Raw genomic sequence first — 22,260 nt, forward strand, 5'->3', positions numbered from 1 at the left:
AAGAATGGGGGAAAGCACAATAAAATACTACTTAGACTTGGAGAAGCAAACACAGCGTCTTCTTCCAAGCAGAAATGCAGCAGTTGCTTTCTCCTGTAAGCATTACCTCAGCCACTTCTGGACAGATAGGCTTTTATCCATATCTCCATCTTCATGAGTCACCATATAAATTGTTTGGCTGCCCTGAGTGGGTCTAAAGAGGGAGAAATATAAAGAGCAGGTGTCACCAGCACATGGCGGAAACCACAGTCCTCAGCTTCATCGTCACCCTCCCAGAGGCACTGCATATACAGGGAGCACAGAGGGCGACTGGCAGAGCCCTGTGGGAAGACCTCACACCAGAGTTCCTCAGTATGAGAGAGACAGAGCTGCCCGGATAGACCCTGCTACCACTTGTGGCAGGACCAAAAGCAGGCAAAGAACATGGAGACACCTGGGAGCGTTGTCAGGGTACCCTCGTTCTTTATCCTAGTCAAAAGGAGATCGGTAGCCAACACTGCCCTGGGCAACCTCTAGGATTAATGTCGTGCCAACAGAGACTTAAGTGTCGCAGTTACTGTGGGGAAGAGGTTTCCACCCAGTCTCCGCACCAGACACTCCAAAACCAGGGGATTTGAGATGGTGTAAGGACTGGAGTGATTGTCAGTGATTGTCCCCCATCTCAAGCCACCAGACCCCCAGTCTTTCTAATGGCTTCACATCTTTCAAGAGATCTTAATCATGCAATGATTGCATTGTTTGAATCAGTTCATTCTAGTCCTGGCACATCCCAATTTACATACTATTTTGTGTTGCCAGTTCTGTCATTAATGTTTAATGCCTTAATTCAGCCATCAATCCCCACTCAGCAAAACGATTCAGCTAAGTACATATTTAAAGTTAAGCACATTCTTAAAGGCTTTGCTGAAATGAAGGGGTCTCACACACACGCTGCCATGCTTCGCTGAACTGGGTTTTCATGCACAAAAGAGTTCACTTGCCATAGGTACTGAGGAGAGGAGCCTTCCTCTTCCTCATGCACCCTCATGTTAAAGTGTGCAGCTTATGAAGGACACAAAGTGTAATATAGAGTTATTCTGTAACGTATGCGAGTTTTCTGTAACGTCAAAGCATTATATTCAAGGAGAAGGTGATTGCGATCCTGTTTTGGTTTTGCTCCAAATGTCATGATGCAACCAGATATAATCTTTTGTATTTTCTGAATTCTGCCAAGTTGATTTATCTTAACCCGAAGTTTGGAAGGTAGCTAGGACTCTGAAAATCTCTCTTCGCAGCAAACTGATCAGATTGAGGTAATGCCTGATCATTGGCGTTATTCATATCTGAAAGGAAGTAAAAATCAATAAACTTTTGCACAGATGTAATTTCATACATGGTAGGTCAACTAGTAGAGATAATAAAAAAAAAACAACAACACCAAAACCCAAAAAAACCCCCAAACCAACAAAACATACTGATTGCTTTCTCAAAGTGGGATATTTCCTTTGTCCACCAGGCCTCTTAGTAAAAATCAATAAACTTTTGCACAGATGTAATTTCATACATGGTAGGTCAACTAGTAGAGATAATAAAAAAAAAAAACAACACCAAAACCCAAAAAAAACCCCAAACCAACAAAACATACTGATTGCTTTCTCAAAGTGGGATATTTCCTTTGTCCACCAGGCCTCTTACTCCAACACTGACCAAATTGTTTTAACTTTTCATGTTGAAAATTTGATAGTATGTTGTTCCAGGGCCTTGGTTTGATGGGTGGCAGGGAGGAATTTGGGTTTTTTTCACTCTCACAGGAGAGTGAATGAAATAAATACCATAGAGGCCTTTTCAGCTCCAGAGGAATACAATTTATTACAATCACATATTTTTCACCGATGGTGGTGGTGGAAGCAGTAGTGGATTCTTTCATGACTGTTTTATACATACTTTATCTTAAGTGCTTAAAAATCTTATAAAGCACTTATTTTAAGTATTTGAGAGATGTTACCACTTCATTGTCCCTTTACAAGACAGCTGTTTCCGGCAATAGCTCCTACATCATCTGTTTACAGCAAAGAGTAACTCACAAGGTATCCAAATCTCTTGAATACAGTGGGGATGAGAGGAGGGAGTAATCTGATGAGGCAATTTTGTGCCAAAGACACTCGTTGCAACATTTTGGAGTTGTCTGTTACCTCAAAGTTTGATTTAAATTTGTCCTAGTCATGGGTAAAAGTCAGAGGAAAGGAGTTTTCTGTAGCACGCCTTTTAATCAGTTCAACCATACTCCTAACTTCAGGTCAAAATTTTGTGCAGTCAAAGTGCGTGTTCCTTAAATACTCTTTCGTTTTATGCAAGGAGGATGTCCATGACAGCAATAAACAGCTTTGCAACTTTCAGCTTATGCAAGAATAAAGACTTACTACAGCTTGACCTGGATTAAATTGAAGAAGCAGATTTCAGGTTTTCAATCAAATTCTACTAGCAGCCTAGTATTTGAAATCAGAATCCCCCTTCTCTCCCCGCCCCGGCAAAGTATTAAATTTATTAGAAAGGTTAAAGAGACATTTTCCCCAAAAAATGGAAACCCCCTGATCAAATAATAGGACTGTCAAGATCTGAAAAGCACACAAATCCGTCTGTCCTGTTATTGTAATCTGGAAATTGGGCAAGAGAAATTCTGTGACCTACTTCGTATCTCTTAAGCCACTGCCAGTAACTGGACAGTTTTTTTGTGCAGTGTTTGCTTCCTCTCATCAAAACTTTCCTGAGTAGTAGGTGTTGCCCGGGGACTTTCTGGTCTGTGTGACTCCCCTTGCTTTCGGTCTGTCACCACAGTAATAGTCCATTTATCACATTTCAGTTTCAGATGTAAATATTTTTGAGTTTTTTAATTTTTATTTTTTTAGTTGTAAATATTTTTTTCCTGCTAAGGCATCTTTGGGCCTAGGGAGCTCCACGGACTTTGTGGAGTTTCAGACAGGTGCAGAAAGCCAGTTGTTGGCCATGAACCTTGAGAACTACGACCAAGTCTGAGAGGCACATGCAAACACGTAAGCAAGCCAGCTGTTGGAAACTGGAGATGAGGTTTCCTCTCCCCCAGGTACACGGAGTGGAAGGCACTGCTGCGAATCAGTAGTGAGCACACCTGAATCAGCAGTGAGCGTGCCAGGCGCAGGCACGGCTGCAGTCTCGTACAGGCGGCACAGCCTTCAGCATCTGCTGGAAAACCCACCTCAGAAGCTCCATAAGTACTTACGTGACAAAACCACACAGATCTTATGGTTGCTGCAATATGGTTGCTGGAAAAACTCTGCTGCTGGTTCTTAACGACAGCCGGTTTAAAGGAATTTAAATAGGCTTTCACTCTGCGGTATTTGCAGGAGTATTTGCTGTGTAAGCTGAATGTCCCACAGAGAAGGTCAGTAGACCATGGAGACACAAGAACAGACAACCAAGAACTGTAACTTCCACAATAGGCTATTAAGTCCACTTATTGATGACATATTGTACTGGTTACAATGTGTATACTAACCAATGTTTTGAGCAGACATCATTTTCAAGGCTTGGTTCCGGGGGCCCTGTGAGTGAGTAGCATCTTCCCATGGGGTTCTCAATAGTGCGCGAGGCTTTGCAGATTAAAAGCAACATGTATTATACATGACATCTGTGTGCACTGCTCCTCAGAAGCAAGCTACATTGAGGGACTAGAAAACCAGCAACCTTCCACCAAAAATTCCCCTTTCCTCATCCCCTGCCCCCCCCCGTCTTTAATATTGCTGTCCTCTGACATGATGGCTTTGGTCGCCTCGCCATAACAAAGCAAGCCAGCCTGTCTGTGTCACACGTGGGCTTTCAGCAGCTAATTAACATGAGGCAGCCATGGGAGTTTTCTGAGAAGCTGAGCTCTGATGGAACCCAATGCCATCCACTAGGAAGCTTTTAGACGCTCCAGCCATACATAATTTATTTTCGCCAGTCACATGGCAGTAAAGCTCATTTTGCATAATGGATACTTGCAATGGAAAAGCGCTTACAGGGTTTCAGTGGGGCAGACAGCCCTTTCATCTATCTATATCAAAGAGAAATTAAACAATTATGGGAGTTTACTGCATTCTTGTAGAAAACTCTGCAAATAATGTTTTAAAGGCGTGCAAAACCCATTAAGGCAGCACTTCTGCTATTCACATCCACTGCCGCACAATTGTTCATTTACGCCTCTTTCCGGCGTCTTTGTGCCTCCTGATTTACACATAATGCATTTTCTCACCTGCAGTTCCTCTGAAATTCACTTTTGGCCGCAGAGGGCTCGGCGCCAGGGAATCCCGCGTCCCGGCTGGCGTTCGCCCCGGGGCCGCAGGTCGCCCTGAGCCCTCCCCTGCCTGTGGGCAGGATCTACGCCCCCCACCCGCCCCAGGTCCCCGGTCCCCGGGGCAGGGATGTGCGGCGGGTGGCGGGGTGGGGGGACACGGGGACAGGGGACCCGCCACCGGGAACCGGCTCCGGCAGCGGCGCGCGGCCACTCGCCACCCCGCCGGCCGGTAGCCAACGGCCCCGAACGGCCCCGAACGGCCTCGCCCGGGATGGCCGAGGGCAGCCCCACCTCCCTCCTGCATCTCTCCATCGTCCGCTGGTGGGTGCCGGGGTCCGGGGTGGCTGCGGAGACCCCGGCTGGAGGGGGGGCAGCGGGGGGAGGTGGTGCGGCTGGTCTGCTCTCACCCCCCGCGCCTTGCCGGGGGGCTGGCAGGACCTACCGGGTGGGCTTACTACAGGGAGGGCTGGAATCCGACTTTTAAACACTTGTCTGGTAGGACAAGGGTCTGGTTTGTTGTAAAGGCCCCATCACAGAGTGATAGAACTATAGAATGGTTCGGGTTGGAAGGGACCTTAAAGATCACCTAGTTCCAACCCCCTGCCATGGGCAGGGACACCTCCCACTAGACCAGGCTGCTCAAAGCCCCATCCAGCCTGGCCTTGAACACTTCCAGGCATGGGGCAGCCACAACTTGCCTGGGCAACCTGTGCCAGGGTCTCACCACTTTCACAGTAAAGAATTTCTTCCTGATATCCAATCTAAATCTACCCTCTTTCAATTTAAAACCATACCCCTCGTCCTATCACTACATGCCCTTGCAAACAGCCCCTCCCCATCCTTCCTGTCAGCCCCACTTTAGGTACTGGAAGGCCACTATAAGGTCTCCCTGGAGCCGTCTCTTCTCCAGGCTGAACAACCCCAACTCTCTCAGCCTGTCTTCATAGGAGAGGTGATCCACCCCTCTAATCACCATGACTGCCATAAACGATACCATGGAAGCGGGGACGTTTCCCTGAAAGTCCATCTCCTGCCACAAGTCTTACTGATGTGGAGGTGGTTTGATGTGGGGGAAAGAGGTTTTTGTCTCAGCCTACCCACTCATAGGGATCTGGCCCCTGGGCTGCCATCTACTTGACGTGACGCTGCAGTGCAGATGGCAAGGACCATCCCTGGCTGGACCACTTGTGGCTCATGTGCTTTTACAGTGGGCAGTGACATGCTGAGTGATTGATGTTCTCCAAGGTTATGTTTCCTCGAGGCGAAGGTAATGGTCGAACTCCCCAGTGAGAAAAATACTTTCTGTGGTGGAGTAAGGTTGTCACCATCATTTTCTTGTGCTTTGAGAAGAGCGTCATCTGCCGTGTGACAGCCAAAGAGAAACCAGGGTTACTTTCCTACTTTCACCAAGCACAGCTGAGTGCAGCTAGAAAGCAGTGTTGAAGCTTTGTGTGAAACAGCAACAACACGTACAAGCGAACTTTTAACTTGACAGCAAGTAATCTTCCGTCTTTTTGTTCCCCCTCTCAGTAACACCTGAGCAGCAGGAGTTATTCTGTGCTTCCCCTGTGATATAGATACCACTACTCCCATTTTAAAAGGATTAAAGGAAGAGATTCATCCAAGGTTATCCAACAAGTTTGAGACACTGCATAACACCGAATTGCAAAAAAGCCCTGAAAGGATGAACCGATGATTTTCTCATCACAACAACTTTCTGAATCACTTTTTCATGTTTTGAAATTTTTTAAATATTTAGCTTCATTTTACGGTTGGTGTGTTAACAATAGCAAACCAGATTTTGGTCCAGAAATGGTTTAACAGCAGACTTGTGAATTTGTATAATGGCCTGTCTGCCAAAGGCTCACATACAACGGGTGGCAAACCCCAAAAACCTAGAGTCCATTTGAGGTCCTAGAACCGATCAGATAACAATCCCAAAGGAAATTGTGGATGGAAAGGAGTAGGTAAATGGAGGAGGTCTTTCCCTGTGTGCTCCTTAGCCTCCATCTTTCTCCCTTACCACTCTGTCCTTTTGCTTTTGTTGTCTTTATTAACAGTTTTGTTTTGATGCATGCCATAAACACACAGGTTTTGAGAACCTCAAGGCTGACAGGCAAGAAGATGAGCACTCTGCTCTTTTCCTGTGTGGATTTTTTTTTCCTGACAGACAGTACTTTTGTATTATGTGTCAGCACTAAGAATGTGTTTGACTTGTTATTTGAAAAAGGCTGGCAGTCTAATAGACGATAAATTCATGAAATGAAATTCCCAAATATTTTGTCACTAAATAGTTAAATGCTGAGGCAAAACTATTGGCAGAAACCAGCTACTGAAGCATGAATTAATTTCTGCAGCAATTCCAGTGACTCTTGTGGTGTTATATTAAGGATGGATTTGGACTTAGGTTTAATCTCCTCCGGGACTGCTCAATTACGAAGGGTTTTGAGATGGTTGCTCTAGAAGAAACGAGCATTTCTGCCTGCTGGGAGGCAGAGCTCAGTCAGGACTCTTATCTAGAATAAATTTCATTTACCTTTCAGCCCCATGATGGGAAATACCCCATTAGTGCAGCAGATCCCCGATCTTTGGTGCAGGTTCCTGCTCGTGTCTAGCCGTGAAGCCTTTGCTGTTGGGTGGTGGGGCTGGAGGTGGTGAGGAGCCGGCACAAGCTCAGCCCTGGCGCTTGGCAGCACCAGCCTCTTGGCTTGGTGGGTGAGAAGATGGGCTCCGAGGAGGTAAAAGTGAGGTATTTTGGGGCCTTTTGCTAGGGAGAGGGAAACCTGGAAGAGGCAGTCAGCCTTCTTCCCATGAGAAGGAGGAGGAGGAGGCATGAATAAAAAGTGAGGTAGACACCATCAGACTGCACAGCAATGACGGTCTTGCTCGGTCTGTTCTAGCGAGCCAGTTTGCTGAAGACCTTATCCGCTATCTCCTGCCAATACAGGTAATACAGAAAAATAAACAGTGGGTCGCCTGAAATCAGGCTGCTAATAAAAGAGAGGATGCTGATTTAAAATCCAACAGGCTTATCTCACCTGGTGATTATGAAAAGTCTGCTTTCCCAACCAGCTCGATTATCAGTAAAGACACAGTGAGTAACTGGCACTGTGCTGCACTAGCATTCATCTGATAAATTAATTAAATATGCACAAATCACTTGGTATAACGGAAGCAGAGTCACAGTAAGAAAACACTGTCATACAATCAGTGTTTCATGCTTTGAAAATTAATCTCTCTGCTTCTTTGCTCCAGCTTTGCTCCTGTATTTGTACTGCAGGAGGCTATTATCTTCTGACATCGAAACCATTGGCATTATCTTATAATTAAAGGTCTTTTTTTTTCTGGTGAAGGTAATACCTTAGGCTAATAAGTAACTAGGTTTACGTCTTCCTCACCTTATTCACGCAAGTAGTTGCATTGACTTGACTATGACCATTGTGATAAGTACGGTGAGTAAGGGATTTGGCCAAAGGATGAGTATTTAAACACCTAAACCAGTTTCAGTCCTGGCAGTTCTGTTACATAGTAACCGTAAATTAAAATTCTGTTCTCTTATTAAACTTGTGCTAAAATCAGTGAGGTTGTGTGAGAACAGAACTTGGTCTTTCATAGTTTGTGGACTCTCTGTCCTAAACCATCATATCAGACATTTTAGATGGAAAAATGCTCACCATATTATCTTTGGTATAGTGGAGACCTCCATAATTAGAAGATCAAAGTTACATCCTGTTAGAGAGATGCTAATATTTTGTGTATTGGTGTTAATGTTGTAATGGTATTACTAAGCTGTATTTTTTTATTAAAAACTACGAGATGTAGTTCATTTATTAGCAGAGTCACCCATGACCTCTCTTATGCTCTGGAAACCAGGAAAGTAGAATTTTAAAGTTAAAAACAAACATAGAAAAAAAAAATACGTGTGTATATATATATTTATGTATTTAAGTTGTATTTTTTTTCCCCAGAATACAGATTAACATAGAAGTAGTGGCTCATTTTTTTTTGATTCTATGTTTCTATGAAATCAGAGTAACTATTACAGAGTTCACTGTAAACCTGGTGAGCTATTACAATCACAAGCTAACAATCCTTTCTTGCAATTCTAACATAAACCAATTGATGTTTTTGTTTTAAAGGATAGCTGATAATTTCTATTTGTGTGAAGGATGCACTGTACCCCGCTGGCTACTATACGAATTGTATATGGAAGGCTGCAGTCCAAATGCCAAGTATCAAGTAAATTCAGCCACCTTTGGAAAGGTACAGAGTAGACAGGATATAGGAGATAAGAAGCAGAGATAGATACCTAAACAGAAAATCTGATGATCAAGTATACAGGCTGCATAACAAGAGAGATTAAATTATGGAGAAGAATGAATATGTAACATATTATGGTTGTGCCTTTTCTAATGTATTTCTGGTAAGCCCTCGTGTAGACACTGTCATACTAAAGAAAAGAGTATTCTTTGTGGTGGAGTTTGTTTTCTTTGGGGAACTGGTATATATTGTACTAGCAAAGATTTATTTTGCCAATATATTTTAGAAAGTTTTACCAAGGTAAACAGCACAAGGTTAATAAACTTGTCCTGAGGAGCTGATTCTTCTGTCCTTAAAAGATTCCTTTGATTGTTACATAATGTTATACTTTCCTTTCTAAATATACTTACAGAGATTTTGCTCCAAACGCAAACTAAAAAAGTTGCTATAGAGTCATCCAAGCAAAACAAATGCAGATGTAAAACCCCATTCTCCTTCAAACAGTTCCACTTTTCTAATACGTGGAGGTTGATACCATCCACAGAGCAATTATCACTTAGAAATCCGGATTGCAACAAACACTCATAGCTATTCAACTTTATTTAACAAATTAAGAAAGACTATTTGTTGCTCAAGACTTTTTGTTCAGAATTTCCTGTTTTTACCACTAATATTATTCTATTAGTGCCCACGGTAGAAGCTACTAAACGTTTTTTTAACACAAAACCAAAATAATTTAAGCAGGAGTTGTACCTGAGATCAACCTAATTTGTGCAGATAACTTCATTTTATGAATCATTTATCTCGATTCAGTTGAATCTAATTTTTTTTTTTTACTGGGTAAGTTAAATCGCTCTTACTTAAAATTAAGATTTGAGTGAGTGATCCAGCGTGATTTATTACCATAGCTTAATGGATCATCGCCCATCAGCCAAGCCCATGGGTAGAATTTGCCTGGCTCAAGGTAGGTGTCTGTTGTGAAGCTAATCACCTTAAAACTTCTTGGTGGTCAATGGAGAGAAATAAGTAGTTACATATGATTCCTCTCACCCTAAATGAGTCATCTCAGGCAGCTCAGATGAACTGTGCCTCAGAACTGCCTGTTTTTCTCCATTCTCTAGAGACTCCGCAGCGACTAGCTTAGACATCTCTACCTTGTAACCACGTAGGTTAATCCCACCCTGACTGTACACTTTCAGGTGCTCCAGCATGATGGAGTTACCACCTGTAAGCTAAGCCTTCTTGTGGTTTGTTAGTGCATTTTACTCTTAAGTTGGGACAGGCATGGGTGAAGCATGAGTCTGGTCACGCAGGAGAGCTTAGCTGATGAGCCATAGCTGCTATAGGTTGGTGCTTGCAACCGTTTGCTCACGGCCTTAACCGACCCCAGTGCATCGGGGTGCAAATTAACACACCCCAAGTGAGCAAACTGGGGTGCAGCTCCCCAGTGGCTGGAAATGGTCTGGCCTTCTGCAGCAAGAGGCTGAGGAGGGCAGGAACTGCAGCAACGCCGGTTTAAACTAAAGGTGCGCACGTCGACGGTCACCACAGCATAGCTAATAGGTGTTAATAATCCACCAGGCTGTAGCAACCTGACTGCATTACACGCGTGTGGACTGTCAGGACTTCTGCAGTCAGGTCCTGTGTGAAACAAACTGTGATGATTTAAGACACCACTAATCCCTCCTGCCCTATCCCTCTGCCCAGATACGCCACTGTCTCTGTAGAAGGGGCAGTGGGAAGAAGTATGTGGTTTATGCCACGGAACCCCCAGTTTAACAGTCTGTCCTTGTAGGAAAATGGGATTATGCTAAAATACCAGTTTGTGAAAGGGATCAGCTGGGGGGTGTGCACACAGAAACGCGCAAAGAATAGGACCACTCCAACACTGTTACAACTGGAGGTGCACGCCAGTCTGAGTTGGGGAAATTTGTCTTTTAGCAGGCTTTTGGACCAGCAAAGCGCACTTTGCACAAAGTCCAAGCTTTGCACTGCTAAGTCAAGGCTCCCCTCACTCCCCACTAACGTTGAATACTTGATCCTCTGTTCCTGCTATATGGGGAATGTTAGCTCCAGCTGTCCTGGGTTAGTCTCTGTCTTCACGGAACAGCTCATGCAGAATAATCGTAGTGAAGTGGATTATAACCCTGACAGTGTCTTATTACTTCGTAGTGCCTAACCTTGACAGATGCTGCGTGACCTCTGTTCACATTTACCACCGCGGTGGTCAAAGGGTTGCTTTGCAGCTTGATGATTCAGGTCCTTTTAAAACAGATCTTTTAAGAAGCCAGGCCCTATCCTGCAAGTACTCCTCGCAAGAGTGGGTTGAGTAGGTGAAGTCCCTCATGTGAGTAAGTCCTACTCGAATGAGTAAGGCTTGTAGGTCTGGCAGAGTACTGGAGAATCACGGCACCTTCGAGTTCCCCTCACTGATATACCCCACCTGATCGTGGGTGGTCTCCCGGTGTGTTTCAGTGCAAGGTAAACCAGACCAGTCTAAAATTTCCTACCCGAGGGAGGTAATCCCTTAAATTCCTTGGATTTTGGTCCACAAAAGCCTGACCGCGTTCAACAGTTACATTTGAGAGCTGTCTAAGAACAGGTATTATCCTGCAGATGATGGAAAGCAAAAGAAGTGAGCAAGGAGAAAAAAATGCAGCAGATATGTTTTTGTGTTTTAGAATTAATTTACCAAGTATCTCTAACTTTCTGTTTGATTTTTTTTTTAGCTTATTCGGTTAGTTTTCCCTGGTCTGGGGACAAGAAGGCTGGGCACGAGAAGGAATACCAGGTAATGATTCTGCTACCGTTGTTTGAAAATGCTATTTATAACTGGTCTAATAAAATCTAAAAATGGCTGAATTTTCAGCTCCAGCACTGTAATACGGCAGCTGAATAGTTGGTTGCAAGTCTGTAATACATTGCAAGATCCAGAGCGATTTGTGACATCACCAAGTACATTAAAATAGAGTTAATTCCCTGAAAATCACCACATGAGAGCTGCTTTGGTAGGGCATGAATTCCAAACCAGACCGGTTTTTAAAAAATTAGCACTTTGAGTTGTAATAGCTTTTACAACATGGTTTGCACGAGGCATCTGCCAGACACCACAACCTTACTCAGAGCTCTTGAGACACGAGATCGGGAAAGCCTGGCTCCAGGATGCACAGGGGCGGCAGCCATGATTAATGTCTGTGTTGTGCTTTTCATCCTTGCACATATCTGTGGAATGACCCAGCATGTACTGGTGGTCACTGGAAATGGTGTAAACAGTTTAAAACCATTTAAATCAGACCACCTCAGGTCCTCTTCCTACATTCCTCTCTTTTCCCTCCCCTCTCTTCTTCTAGAGCACGGAGAGTTTGATATTCTTTCATTGATTCAATGTCCTAACTTATAACCACACTCGGAACATCCAGACTGGAAAAAGGGATGTTTTAAGGGCACCGAGACACAGCAATTTTACAGGCATTCTGAGTAGCTCTCAAGTACTGGCTTGGAGACAAACATGCCCTTACTTGATCTGCAACTTTTCTCCACTAGTCTGGACTTGCTATCAGCTTGATCCAGAGAGATCCTTTATTTTGGGAGTGCCTCACCGCAGACACTCCCAGGCTTCTCCTCCTAGCTGGCAGGATTTGGGAAGGTGCGTGATAGCCCCCAGCCTCCATGCTCTCTCTTCCCATCAGCAGAAGGTTACCCTCTGCTGGCTGCTGGGGCCTGAAACCACAGCACTGCTCCCCTGGCTTCCCAGTGACACAGCCAGGGAAAAGCCAGCTGGTAGCACCTGGATAGCAGGGATGGTGACTCCGCTGCTCACCGAAGTCAGGAGAAATCTTAGACAAGGTCTGGTGGGTTTCTTGGGTTTTAGCTTGCCATGATCACCGATGGGCCATCCAGTTCCTAAGCTACTGTGAACGCCTGCGGAACAACTGCACTAAATCCTTCAGCTTCCATGGGGATGTGGGGACCTCTGTCAGCTGAGCCTCTGGCTCCTGACTTCTCTAGCTGCCTTGTACAAATTTGTTGCACCCCCCATTCACTGGCTTAAGTTTTTTTTGTTTAGAAGAAGGTAACATTCCAGGGCAAAAACTGTTTAAAAGAGTTAGTGAAGAGTTTGTGCAATTGCTTTCTGTTGGGGGAAAAAAAATTCAACAGAATTTAAAAAACCCAATGTAGCTTTTTTAACTTGGTATTTTCTGGCTTATATTGGATGATCATCTGGTTTCAAAGGAGGAATGTAAATTATTCGCTGACTTGTTGAAAATCATATGCTTGTCAGTTCACCATTTTTTTTATTTTCTAGGTATCATTATGATGGAATAGCCATCAAGAAGGACTCTTCCTTTTATGCACGTTATTGCTCTCTTCTGTCTGAAAAAAATTATCAAAGGTTTGTTTTTTAAATGTTTTAATCATAAACCGTCTCATGACAGTCTATATATTATCTGTATGTAAAAGTCTGTAAATCATCGGTTGAACACTGACAATATTATATTTTTCTTATTATTATACACACTATAAAAGTGCTGTGCCCTAGTAGAGAAGCTCCATTTTGAAAACATGTCCTGCCTAATGGGACTTCCTTGAACTGGACATTTTAGCCATGTAGATCTTAAGAGCAGGAACTTGTGCCAAACCTAAAAGAGGAGCTTAATGTAGTCAGACTGTAAATGGGAACTCAAATAAACATGTTGACAATTGCTTCACCACCTTCCTTATTCAACAGTAGGCTGAAGAGAAATATAAATGACTGCACTGTTTTGAAGAGTGCTACACTCAATCATGTTATCAGGGTTTTTTTACTACTTGAAACAATGAGGTATATTACTTTGACAATACTTCCTTCACTTTGTTTTAAAATTTCAGGTTTGAAAATCACCTCTTGTAAGGGAACACCAATGAGAAAATGTATAACACAAGTAGAAATTTATTGCAAAAATTAAAAGCCTGAAAATAATTGATGAATGTAAGATGCTTTGGCAGACTAAACCGTAGACGTGAGCACATTCGTTCTCATGGTTAAGCTCATGGTTGAGATAAACAAACCACAGGCTTGACTTTCTCGCCAGAAAGAAGGAAGGGAAATGCTGCCACTGCTTAGTGGTTTTACATTCCTTTTAAATGCACATAAGAAAAATAGGTGCAGCTGATGGCTTGGACTTTAGAGACCAGACTCATATCCTCACTCTCTTACAGACTTGTACACGTGTATGCGGATAAATTCTGTACTTTGGTTTCCATTCATTAACACGGAGATGCAGCATTTTTCTGTAGCACGAATGTTAGAGGGATACAAGTCAGCCTATTAAGCACCTTGATATTCTGGTGGTGATGAAAGCTGTTTCAGAGTCTTTGATATTTTACATGATAGTTACTTAATTGAATGCATGCTCTGTGAGAGAATGGAAAAACTATACCCAGAGGTCTGTTGCCTTCCTCCATCGGTTTTATAGCAGAGTAATGTTGCAGAAGTGCAGAGAGTGACAACAGTGAAGAATGCGACAGGGCAGAGGATCAGGTTCTGCAGATGATCAAGTGGCAATCGGTTGTTGTGAGACCAAACAAATTATTTATAGGCAACTCGTGGCTCCTTTCCCATGAGACCCTAACCGAAGTGATATCCCTCCGCTACTCATGCACCCAGGATAACCAGAACAGGCCTAAGATTTGACGTCTGTAGCAGGGAAAGGTCTTGGCCACTGTTCAAGGAACTTTGCAGGTCTATGACTGGCTCTCTGCTGGTCTTTCGTCTTTAGAGAAAAAAGGGTGTTTCCCTGAAGTTTCACTTGGAGACAGCAAGCTTGCCGAGTGCAGTAGGAGAGCTGCTAGTTCTGGTCGTAGAAGAGATGAGAGAGAGAACAGAACAATTTGAATTGTCGCTCTTTTTCTTGACAGCTTGGAAACATGCAGAAAAATTACAGAAAGTAGGAGGAACCAAAGATGTAATGTTGGCTAAGTCCAGGCCAGGTGCAGAAACAAGGCCTTTAGCCACTGCTGGCAGCCAGAAGCACCACATACGCCAGCACAGCTTCAGTCCTTGGCCCCCTCACAGAAATGAGCCGTGTTCCCTGACGAGGTAGGGAACACACTACAGCCCATGCTCAACCATAGATGAACTGCTGCGCTGGCTGCAGGCCTCCCTCACCTTCTCCACCAGCTGCCAGAGGTGCCTGCCTGGACACCTACGCCTGAAAAACTTATGTTTCATTTGGTCAATCCAAGGAAAAGGAGGTGTATTCCAGGGAAAGAGCTGACATCACCAGCCATCTAGTGATCTTGATATAGTTTCTTGGGATAACTTTTCAGATTTAAAAAAGTCAAAATATAAAGATTGTATTCAGACAAAGATCATCTTTTGAGTTGCAATAGAAAAGTCTCTTGACTACAAAATTACCTTGTCTGACACTTCCTTCATCGAAGACAGTTGTAAGAAGCCACTAAGCTGATGTGTGACACCAGACAGCTGAAATCAGAACAGCTTCCACTGTAAATGCTGGCACACGTCCCTGTCCTGAGCACACGTGCACACCCACAACACCTGGGCAGCCATGGGTCACAATTACTTCTTGTGTCTGTTAAAGGGCAGCAGGAATAAGAAGGAGAGAAAGTAGTAAAAAAGCACAAAAAAATGCAACCAGAGATGTATGAATAGCACAATTAAAAAAAAAACAAAAACCAAAATTAGGCCACATACAAAATAAACAGCAGCTTCAATCAAATAATTGAGTTTGTTTCCATCTGGATTTAGGATTTTGCACATACTTTGCAAATAAATAGGAATGCATCAAGGAAATACCTCATCTTTACTGTCCTCTCAATAGAGTTCAGTACTTTTTGAAATCAGAATTAATTTTTCATGATCCAATGAAGTTGATAAAACCATCAATGGCAAATTCTGGACTTTTTCTTTTTTTTAATTAGAAAATTGAAATTTAGAAAGAGAGTAATGAAAACTTGAAGACTTTTCTACCTGCAATAAGTATTGCTCCCTCCCATGCCTGAATAGAGGCCAAAATGATGATGCTTTTTCTGTTGAATCTACCTGAGGGGAAGGTGGAGCTGGGAGCCCATTTGCAAGACTAAGGCATCCACCTAACCTACTGGTTGGTGAAGAAAGGGCTGGTTTCAAAACTATGATCCACTGTCTCTAACTCCTGAAAATAATATTTCTTGACGATATTGGGATAGTTGGCAATTGCCACGATGCTGGTAATGAGGAACTAGGTCTGTGAAGGATCTGGCAGGTTGGGAGCTTTGCTTATTGGTGTAATAGAAATGGCCGTATGATTATAATGGTTTGCCTTTAATTACAAAAAAGGCATTTGCCTTTTGATAGTCAGTGGGGCCTCATACATGTCAGTTGACTGAGTTGGAGTGATGAGAGTTGGATGCTCTTATACAGCACCTGTGAGTTGGCTTGTTTAGAAACCTTGAAGTTTTTGAAGATATGTGTACCACGGCGCTGATGATGATGTGGTGAAAGAAGTGTAAATAAAAACAACTGTACCCAATGAGGTCTCCAAATGGATTGCAGAGATTTAAGGGAATATGGTATTTTCTGATTTGCATTACAATAGGATGCCCTCTAGGAATGAGAGCTTTGAGGATGAGCTCTCCCTAAAATGGTACTTGTTCTGGCAAATCAAGGAGGCTTGGAGTATGGCGGTGATAAAAAATGCCAGCAAATTTTGGCTTCATAAGAGTTACTTTATGATTCTAGTAATAGGGAAAGTTTGGGCTTCTGATTTCTAGTACAGCAAACCCACGATTTTTTAATAAAAAAAAACCCTGATATCATTCTAGCAAATTAGCTTTTCTAATCTCAGTGTAATCTGACAGTCAACAGCACACACATTCGCCACTCTCCTTCCTTTCATTTTTCCTTTGTCCTTTGCATTCACCTCCTCTTTTAAGTCTTTTCATCATCCCCACCATTGTGTTTCCCGTTTTAGCTCTAGTTCCCACCCCATAGCTTCATCCAAACTCTGCAAGACACATGGTGAATATCCTCGTGATTTTGCTGTCACCGGTTTTCCCCTTCTCCCACCCACCTCTTTTTTTATGTGTCCCGTCTTTTCCCAGGCACCGCTCTCCCGGGGAAGCGAGCAGCTCTGCCTGGCAGCCGAGCACCCCTGCGGGCACCGGGTGAGTCCCAACCACCTTTGCGAACAGTGGGAGGACACAGATGTTAGCTTTCTTAGCACTTAATGGTCACTGAGCTGCCGGGGTGTGGGAGGACCCACGCAGCAGCCCTTCTCGCACCTCGCCGTCCCCGCGTCGGGGGGAGCGGGGAGCCAGCCTGCCTAAGGAGCCAGCCCACTGGAGAAGAGCGATGCTGATATGTGTTGCCATAGCAGCAGCAGCAGAAGATACAGCTGGCCGCCTTCTCGGGGAGAGCAGGAGCTGGAAAATATTCATTAATTTTGTTTCACAGGCTTTAGAAATCTGCAGGAAGGACCTGGTTGAAAGAAGCGTTATGAAACATTTCTACTTACACATTCTTCCCTTTGTCCAGCCACCAGCTCCAAAACGTCTGGGAGAGTTGATAGCGTTACCAAACATACCCAACATGAATGCTGTGCCCTGTCTTGGGCGGCCAGTTTGGCTGTTTCACTGGAGCACCGCCTTCATGGCAGAGAGTAGTGGCAGAGGGAAAGGTAATTTTTCAGGTGGCGAGGGTCTGTTCTGTGGGCAGCGAGAGGATGCATTTTGAGTGGGTTGAGTTTCCAAACAGATAAGGTGTTACGTTTTGTCCCCCATCCCTTCAGGACGTATAGTGGTACCCTGGTTTACAATACATCACAGCAGCGAAACCAGGATCTGATTAGATAGCCCGAGTGCTAGCAGTCACCAGTGGAAGCACATTTTGGGCAAAGTTCCTGCCTGACACCCTTCAAACCAGCCGAGTCTAAAAGGACCCTGGAGTTTGAAATGCCTTCACAGACAGCGAGCAGGTGTCAGCAGCAGATGGGGGCTTGACTGGAGGAATCCAAATCTCACAGCACGTCCCTTTTACTAGCAAAATTCCTCTCCCTCCTGTAGGATTAGCCTCAGCAAAACAGGCAGGGAGAGAGGTAGGAGATGGTAAAGCAAGAAAGCAGCCTGTTGTGCCCGCATCCCTGGCTTTTCGGCCAAAATCCAGTGGTCAAGCCTTTGCAGGTCCGGGTGAATTCTGACCATGTGGAACATCATGGCAGGCTTGCAAAGTAAATGGGGGACAACCGGAAAAAAAGCCATCTAAACTGACACAGGGTGTAGAAAATGGAGTTACTGTGAAATCAAAGCACAAGGATGATTACGCTTTCGTTATTTGTGTTTATAATTATTATCATTCCAAACAAACTGCGACTACAGACACAAACCCATGATTTTGCAGGAAGTTGGAAGACATTGCACTATTAAATGGCTAATACCTTGCCATCTTTATAATGAATGGTTCAGTTTTACCTTAAAATTAAGAAATTGGTTTTCAGACTTGTTAGAAAATCATAGGCTGCTGAATGGCAGGAAAGTGAGCGGGGTTTCTTTCCCAAACACAATGCTCCAAACTAGTGCACTCTATCCAGTTTGAGCTCATTGTCTTACTAAATACAGAATAAGTTGGTGAGCTTTTTAAAGTTTGGGTTTTTTTCTTTTTTTCTTTTCTGTTGTATATTCTACCACAGTGGAAACGCCTGCCGTTATGGAGATGCAGTTGGTTACAAGGGCAATAGCCAAAAAAAAAGAACAGTGAGTTTCAGATACATTAAGATACATTAGACTTACAACAAAATGTCTATCTGTGTGTTTAATTCGTACTGCTATATAATATGCTCTGGTGAAATGCAGTTAACCCATCACCTTCTTCAAAATAATCTTTGTCTGCGTAATCTCACTAAATGCTTACTCCCCCCACTCCTGTTTCACCTGGTAGCTAAATATTTTTCTTTTCTTAACGTCACCTCAAATAATTTTATCTCTGCTGAGACTGGAAATCGTGGCTGACAGCCCAGGTTTTGAATATTAGGGGAGTTAGTGGGGCACAACCTTCCTTGCCTGAGGCCCACAGTAACAGACCCTCGCGCTGCTGAGCCGGTGTCTTTTCAATGCGCTCAGAATTTGTCGGCACAATAAGTGTTTAAATATTAGGAAATGATTAAGAAAAAAAGAGCGCAACCCCTGCTCACCGAAAAGGGCAGACGCGAGGCTAACCTGTGGGACTTCTCCCATAAGCGTGCTGTCATGGGGTGGCTTCACACCAGGGTTGCTGGAAGTCAGCAGAGCACGAGCAGCAAACTTAGGTGGACCAAAGTGAGGATAAAAGGAGAATCTGGATGCCTGTCTTATTTTCACAGAGCACTCGGGTGCGGTAATGAGTGCTCTGAAGTGGATGTAACGACAGCTGATGAGAAAAGCGCTGTCACCCCAGCAGCAGAGCCAACTATCTGCAGCCTTATTTAGAAGGTTACAACTGTGACATGAGTGCTATAGAACACATATGTGGGAGATACGCATAGCATTAAATATTTACCGGTTTTGAAAAGAAATTCATGTACTATTTGGGATTTAAACATTTAGTCAACCATGCTTGTTTCTTTCATCCACCCCTACTTTCTGAAAAAAAGGACAAGCATTCCTCTGAAGAAATACATCGTATTAAAAAATCATGTTATACAATTTCAAGAAAGTACTTAATACATTTAACAGAACTGACAAGATAATTGTGATCTTCCTTTTTTTTTTTATTGTTCAAAATAAATTCCGATGCATTGAGAGCAAGGATTTGCACTGTTCTCCATCTGTCATTTATCTGAAGACGGAACAAGAGAGATTTCAGTACCCTTGGCCTGAATTCTGCAGATTCTATTCTTGGGAGCAAGAGTTAGGGAAGAAATATTCCTATGAAATGGTACGTTTAAGTATTCGGTTATCAAGCTAGTTAGCTCTTTGCCTGTGTGATCTTTCTGTACCCTCTTTCTGGTCACCTTCTTCAGGTTGGACTGCTTGCCAATGAGTACTACAGCTATTGTCAAGATATTTTACGTATGGTGAGAGAGAAAGAGCTTGACAAGGTATGCCTTTGCTTTAATAACACTCATTCTGACAACAGCAAACAACTCCAAGGATAAAATTGTTTCTGCGTAGTTTATTTACTTGATGGTTTGATCTAAGGTTGATGTTAATTTATAGACAAAAGGAGCATTCAGTCAAATTATTTGGGAATTCTTAATTAACGCAAGATGCTCAGAGAATCTGAGTTTGTAGGCATACCCGGAGCACTCCTGGCACACCAACAGGTCTGAGCCCAGTACAAAACACAAGGCCATGGAGACATGTCTTTCATTATATCCTCATATCCACGGATTAATTCTTTCTCTCCTCCTTCTTACGCTGCCTGAAGTTCAGCTTGTTGCCCCAGGACGCTTCCATTTATGCTGGAGCCCAGCCAGGATGGGGCCAGGCAAAAAACCCAGCTCCACGGTCATTCTTCCGCTTCTGTGCTTATGTGTGTTTTTTTACTGAATTACACTTCACATTTCACAAGTGCGAAACCAGTGAAAATTCATACAGGACTTTGTGCGACAGGTGGAAGCCTGTATCATCTCATTCTGGAGGTCTCTGCAGCCTGAAAGAATAGCACTGATGTCCATGCCAGATGTATGCCAGCTGTTCAAAAGCTATGATAAGCAGCTATTCAAGGTACTGTAGACACACATGTTTGTTGCCATTATGTTATCATGTGTTTGTCTCTTTTTGGTAGCTCTTCCTGAGGAGAAGGGCCAGCTGCTTCTTTTGTGGGATTTTCGTTTGTACCTCAAGTCTGTTCTTTGGCTTCTTTGGGATTTTTTAAGGAGCCAGTGGAATTTGAGATAACTTCCATTTTGCTGCTATATATTCCTTTGAAATTTCCTAATATCAATGGAGCGTGCTGTTAAAAATGTGGTCTGTGGTTCTGGCATGGGGTTATGTGACTGAAATTTCGACTGGTAATTGTTTTCCAAATTAGGAGAGTTATTTTCCCTTTGAGAACACTACTGCATTTCTTGGTTACATTCAACATAGAAATATGCAGTTTTCTGATCAAAATAATTTGCTTCTTATTTAAAGCAGGTCATTAAGTAGTGTCTGGTAATTAATTCAGGAAACGACGTTTATTGTTACTATCTTTTTCCTTCTGCTGATAAATGTAGCTTAACTATGGCTTAATTGGAAGAAAAAAACCCCGAGCTTCTTTACATTTCCATTTAAACTATCAATGCAATTTATTTCATGCATCTGTGGTACACCAATCATGTGCAGCTCCATGAATTTGTATTCTAGGTAATGGAGAACATCCTATTTCACGATTTCCTGGAGGAGATGCCTGTGCAACACATGCAGTCAATCAGATCGTTCAGTAAAAATGTTGAACTTTGGCTGCTTAATGCTTTGAAAGAGTTTCCATTAACACTTCAAACATCCAAATCTACAGGTATGTTTGAGTAACAGAGAGATTTTCATAAAAGAATCTTTGCTTAAACTGCAGAGAAGATTGTGTTATGAGACTCGTAGAGAAATTATTATAAAAACTTTTTTAGCTGATGTAACTTTGATATAGGGAGGACTAGAGGTAGTTGGGATACAGTTAAAAAGAAACAGTCTCAGATAACGTGTGAGAACAAATTTAAGCCAAATTTATTCCCAATTCATGGTAAATTAAAGTGTACTTGAATCTTTTTAAAGATCTGTCTCTTGCCATGATCGCTTTAGCTGCGTAGATGGCTGAATAATATGCAGTCTGCCCTCTGAAATTTAGGTATCATTCTGCTTCTTCACCTTGCGAATGGTTTTGTGCGGGTAAGTTAATTAATGGCTATAGTGTAGTTCAATATAAAGGGGAAAAAAGCCATAGTCCCATAAGGAAACTACGACTCTGTCATTAGAGGACAATTTGAAAAAATCTGTACTATACAAAGCTGTGTGTATATATGCGTGCTCGTAAATATGTACATATAGCTACATATGATCCTGAAGGTTCTGGCTAAAATATCATGTTGCTCAGTTGCTCATCGAGTGAAGACCAGCTCCTCAGTGACAAAGCAGGGCTCCTGTGTAGACAATGGATTGTATTAGCATTCATATACTCAAGTAAGACTTCCAGACAAGTCTGGATTGCTTAGGCCCTGCTGTGTTGTCCCTCCCAACAGATTTTGGAGTGGCTGAAGTCCCCCATGAGGACCAACATTTGTGAATGTGAGGCTGCTCCTATTTGTCTATGGAGGGCCTCATCCTCTTGGTTTTCCTGGTCAGGTGGCCTGTAGCAGACCCCCACTGTAACATCACCTGTCCCTGACTTCCCTTTAATCCTGACCCATGAGCTCTCAGTCGGCTCCTCATCCATCCCCAGGCGGAGCTCCAGGAACTCCAGCTGGTCACTGACGCAGAGGGCGACACCCCCTCCTCATCTCCCTTGCCTCTCCTTCCTGAAGAGCCTGTGTCCTTCAATTCCTACGCTCCGGTCACAGGAGCCATCCTACCACGTCTCTGTGATGCCAATAAGATCTTAGCCCTGCAGGCATGCGCATGTCTCTAACACCTTTTGTTTATTCCCCATGCTACATGTGTTTGCAGAGAGGCATTTAAGTTTTCTACATTTGAATGCTTGATAGAGCAAATTTAGTAATGTGTTTTCAACACGTGTGTGCATGGAAGTATATGTAATTAATCAGCCGTGACCCTCTGTATATACA

The 22,260-nt window shown here is 43.3% G+C and overlaps 1 protein-coding gene across 1 annotated transcript in view; it reads left to right on the forward strand.

Moving 5' to 3' along the window:
• The first annotated feature begins 4,559 nt into the window (after positions 1-4,559).
• The window catches only part of RFX8 (regulatory factor X8), a 33,450-nt gene continuing 15,749 nt past the window's right edge, over positions 4,560-22,260 (forward strand). The window contains exons 1-10 of the mRNA XM_063339457.1: positions 4,560-4,609; positions 8,428-8,551; positions 11,278-11,339; positions 12,855-12,941; positions 16,634-16,696; positions 18,217-18,280; positions 19,305-19,439; positions 19,525-19,602; positions 20,117-20,230; positions 20,852-21,002. Of these exons, the coding sequence (XP_063195527.1) occupies positions 4,560-4,609; positions 8,428-8,551; positions 11,278-11,339; positions 12,855-12,941; positions 16,634-16,696; positions 18,217-18,280; positions 19,305-19,439; positions 19,525-19,602; positions 20,117-20,230; positions 20,852-21,002 (928 nt within the window). The remainder of the gene's footprint in view (positions 4,610-8,427; positions 8,552-11,277; positions 11,340-12,854; positions 12,942-16,633; positions 16,697-18,216; positions 18,281-19,304; positions 19,440-19,524; positions 19,603-20,116; positions 20,231-20,851; positions 21,003-22,260) is intronic.

The sequence above is a fragment of the Chroicocephalus ridibundus genome, chromosome 1 (genome assembly GCF_963924245.1).
Source record: "Chroicocephalus ridibundus chromosome 1, bChrRid1.1, whole genome shotgun sequence".
In the NCBI taxonomy this organism is placed as follows: Eukaryota; Metazoa; Chordata; class Aves; order Charadriiformes; family Laridae; genus Chroicocephalus; species Chroicocephalus ridibundus.